Here is a 3,956-nt window from a genome sequence, read left to right on the forward strand (position 1 = left end):
GGGGGTGACTGATCAATATTGGGGCCTGTAGAGGGAAAGACCCCATAATACACAGCTGATGGGGGGGGGGTGACTGATCAATATTGGGGCCTGTAGAGGGGGGAGACTCCATAATACACAGCTGATCGGGGGTGACTGATCAATATCGGGGCCTGTAGAGGGGGAAGACCCAATAATACAGAGCTGATTGGGGGTGACTGATCAATATCGGGGCCTGTAGATGGGGAAGACTCCATAATACACAGCTGATCGGGGGTGACTGATCAATATCGGGGCAAGACCCAATAATACAGAGCTGATCGGGGGTGACTGATCAATATCGGGGCCTGTAGAGGGGGAAGACTCCATAATACACAGCTGATCGGGGGTGACTGATCAATATCGGGGCAAGACCCCATAATACAGAGCTGATCGGGGGGTGACTGATCAATATCGGGGCCCGTAGAGGGGGAAGACCCCATAATACAGAGCTGATCGGGGGGTGACTGATCAATATCGGGGCCTGTAGAGGGGAAGACCCCATAATACATCATATGTATCATTGTTAGAATGTTTGTTCCTCTGTGTCGCTTCGCTCGGTATAGTGCTCGGTGTTATATCGCCCCCTAGCGGAGCTCGGCTGACACTGCGATCACAGACTACATCTCCCAGAAGGCAGTGCGCGGTCATGTGACCCGAGTTCCAGCTCAGCTCGGGGTGGACGGTGAGTGTTCTGTAGTTGTGGAGGAAGTACTGACCTGTGAGGAGTGACCCCCCTGTCAGTGTGCTGAGACATTACAGGGTCGGGGGTCACCTCTGCACTTCATATAGTCAGTTATAGGTGGAGACAATCTTGTTATATCCCCCAGTTCCGGTTTTGTTCTCCTGTCATGATGCCCCCCCCCTCCCCCCAAAAAAACCCCACATCCCCCATCCTGGGGGAGCTGTCAGGTGGTTCATTACACTGAAATGTCAGTTCTGGGTGGAGGGATCATGTGATATTATGTGTCCTGAACTCATCTGATGTGAGTAACAATGTAACACAATCAGCTCCACCTGTGTGTGGGGTCCCCAGCTGCTTCCTGTCTCTGTCTCTGCAGGTCCGGGGACACAATGGCGGCAAACGCAGACTGGACGGTTCTGGTCCTCACCTGTCAGCACAAGGACAGCGTCCAGGCCTTCCAGAGGGGTGAGCGCGCCATGGATCTCCCTCCCTTCCCCCCTCCCTTCTCTCACCCCTGGGTGTCGGGTGCGGGCCCCTGGGTGTCGGGTGCGGGCCCCTGGGTGTCGGGTGCGGGCCCCTGGGTGTCGGGTGCGGGCCCCTGGGTGTCGGGTGCGGGCCCCTGGGTGTCGGGTGCGGGCCCCTGGGTGTCGGGTGCGGGCCCCTGGGTGTCGGGTGCGGGCCCCTGGGTGTCGGGTGCGGGCCCCTGGGTGTCGGGTGCGGGCCCCTGGGTGTCGGGTGCGGGCCCCTGGGTGTCGGGTGCGGGCCCCTGGGTGTCGGGTGCGGGCCCCTGGGTGTCGGGTGCGGGCCCCTGGGTGTCGGGTGCGGGCCCCTGGGTGTCGGGTGCGGGCCCCTGGGTGTCGGGTGCGGGCCCCTGGGTGTCGGGTGCGGGCCCCTGGGTGTCGGGTGCGGGCCCCTGGGTGTCGGGTGCGGGCCCCTGGGTGTCGGGTGCGGGCCCCTGGGTGTCGGGTGCGGGCCCCTGGGTGTCGGGTGCGGGCCCCTGGGTGTCGGGTGCGGGCCCCTGGGTGTCGGGTGCGGGCCCCTGGGTGTCGGGTGCGGGCCCCTGGGTGTCGGGTGCGGGCCCCTGGGTGTCGGGTGCGGGCCCCTGGGTGTCGGGTGCGGGCCCCTGGGTGTCGGGTGCGGGCCCCTGGGTGTCGGGTGCGGGCCCCTGGGTGTCGGGTGCGGGCCCCTGGGTGTCGGGTGCGGGCCCCTGGGTGTCGGGTGCGGGCCCCTGGGTGTCGGGTGCGGGCCCCTGGGTGTCGGGTGCGGGCCCCTGGGTGTCGGGTGCGGGCCCCTGGGTGTCGGGTGCGGGCCCCTGGGTGTCGGGTGCGGGCCCCTGGGTGTCGGGTGCGGGCCCCTGGGTGTCGGGTGCGGGCCCCTGGGTGTCGGGTGCGGGCCCCTGGGTGTCGGGTGCGGGCCCCTGGGTGTCGGGTGCGGGCCCCTGGGTGTCGGGTGCGGGCCCCTGGGTGTCGGGTGCGGGCCCCTGGGTGTCGGGTGCGGGCCCCTGGGTGTCGGGTGCGGGCCCCTGGGTGTCGGGTGCGGGCCCCTGGGTGTCGGGTGCGGGCCCCTGGGTGTCGGGTGCGGGCCCCTGGGTGTCGGGTGCGGGCCCCTGGGTGTCGGGTGCGGGCCCCTGGGTGTCGGGTGCGGGCCCCTGGGTGTCGGGTGCGGGCCCCTGGGTGTCGGGTGCGGGCCCCTGGGTGTCGGGTGCGGGCCCCTGGGTGTCGGGTGCGGGCCCCTGGGTGTCGGGTGCGGGCCCCTGGGTGTCGGGTGCGGGCCCCTGGGTGTCGGGTGCGGGCCCCTGGGTGTCGGGTGCGGGCCCCTGGGTGTCGGGTGCGGGCCCCTGGGTGTCGGGTGCGGGCCCCTGGGTGTCGGGTGCGGGCCCCTGGGTGTCGGGTGCGGGCCCCTGGGTGTCGGGTGCGGGCCCCTGGGTGTCGGGTGCGGGCCCCTGGGTGTCGGGTGCGGGCCCCTGGGTGTCGGGTGCGGGCCCCTGGGTGTCGGGTGCGGGCCCCTGGGTGTCGGGTGCGGGCCCCTGGGTGTCGGGTGCGGGCCCCTGGGTGTCGGGTGCGGGCCCCTGGGTGTCGGGTGCGGGCCCCTGGGTGTCGGGTGCGGGCCCCTGGGTGTCGGGTGCGGGCCCCTGGGTGTCGGGTGCGGGCCCCTGGGTGTCGGGTGCGGGCCCCTGGGTGTCGGGTGCGGGCCCCTGGGTGTCGGGTGCGGGCCCCTGGGTGTCGGGTGCGGGCCCCTGGGTGTCGGGTGCGGGCCCCTGGGTGTCGGGTGCGGGCCCCTGGGTGTCGGGTGCGGGCCCCTGGGTGTCGGGTGCGGGCCCCTGGGTGTCGGGTGCGGGCCCCTGGGTGTCGGGTGCGGGCCCCTGGGTGTCGGGTGCGGGCCCCTGGGTGTCGGGTGCGGGCCCCTGGGTGTCGGGTGCGGGCCCCTGGGTGTCGGGTGCGGGCCCCTGGGTGTCGGGTGCGGGCCCCTGGGTGTCGGGTGCGGGCCCCTGGGTGTCGGGTGCGGGCCCCTGGGTGTCGGGTGCGGGCCCCTGGGTGTCGGGTGCGGGCCCCTGGGTGTCGGGTGCGGGCCCCTGGGTGTCGGGTGCGGGCCCCTGGGTGTCGGGTGCGGGCCCCTGGGTGTCGGGTGCGGGCCCCTGGGTGTCGGGTGCGGGCCCCTGGGTGTCGGGTGCGGGCCCCTGGGTGTCGGGTGCGGGCCCCTGGGTGTCGGGTGCGGGCCCCTGGGTGTCGGGTGCGGGCCCCTGGGTGTCGGGTGCGGGCCCCTGGGTGTCGGGTGCGGGCCCCTGGGTGTCGGGTGCGGGCCCCTGGGTGTCGGGTGCGGGCCCCTGGGTGTCGGGTGCGGGCCCCTGGGTGTCGGGTGCGGGCCCCTGGGTGTTGGGTGCGGGCTCCTGGGTGTCGGGTGCGGGCTCCTGGGTGTCGGGTGCGGGCCCCTGGGTGTCGGGTGCGGGCCCCTGGGTGTCAGGAGCTCCTGTGATTGTCTCCCTTCTGTCCTCCCGCCAGGTGGTGTCTTCGGACGTCCTGCAGGGGGCGCGACTCCTCATTCTGCACACGGTGAGTGACACCAGAGCAGAGATACGTAGCTGAGTGACGCTGACCACTGACCTTCCTGTGTCTGTCTCTGGAAGGGGCGGGACTTCCTGTTTGATGACTGCGGACGCGGGTTCACCGTTCTACCGCTGGAGGATCCGAAGGCGCCGATAGAATCCGTCACCTGCAACCTGGACAGTCTGCTGAACGTGCTGAGATACCAGGTG

The 3,956-nt window shown here is 71.0% G+C and overlaps 1 protein-coding gene across 1 annotated transcript in view; it reads left to right on the top strand.

Moving 5' to 3' along the window:
- Positions 1–647: 647 nt before the first annotated feature.
- The window catches only part of FUK (fucokinase), a 16,082-nt gene continuing 12,773 nt past the window's right edge, over positions 648–3,956 (top strand). Inside the window, 4 exon segments of the mRNA XM_018575285.1 lie at positions 648–679; positions 1,078–1,203; positions 3,703–3,753; positions 3,828–3,956. The exon segment at positions 3,828–3,956 is cut by the window's right edge and continues 13 nt beyond it. Coding sequence (XP_018430787.1) covers positions 1,093–1,203; positions 3,703–3,753; positions 3,828–3,956 — 291 coding nt within the window. The 5' untranslated portion in view covers positions 648–679; positions 1,078–1,092.

This window comes from Nanorana parkeri, unplaced genomic scaffold (genome assembly GCF_000935625.1).
Source record: "Nanorana parkeri isolate BGI_ZX_2015 unplaced genomic scaffold, ASM93562v1 scaffold3736, whole genome shotgun sequence".
Taxonomy (NCBI): Eukaryota; Metazoa; Chordata; class Amphibia; order Anura; family Dicroglossidae; genus Nanorana; species Nanorana parkeri.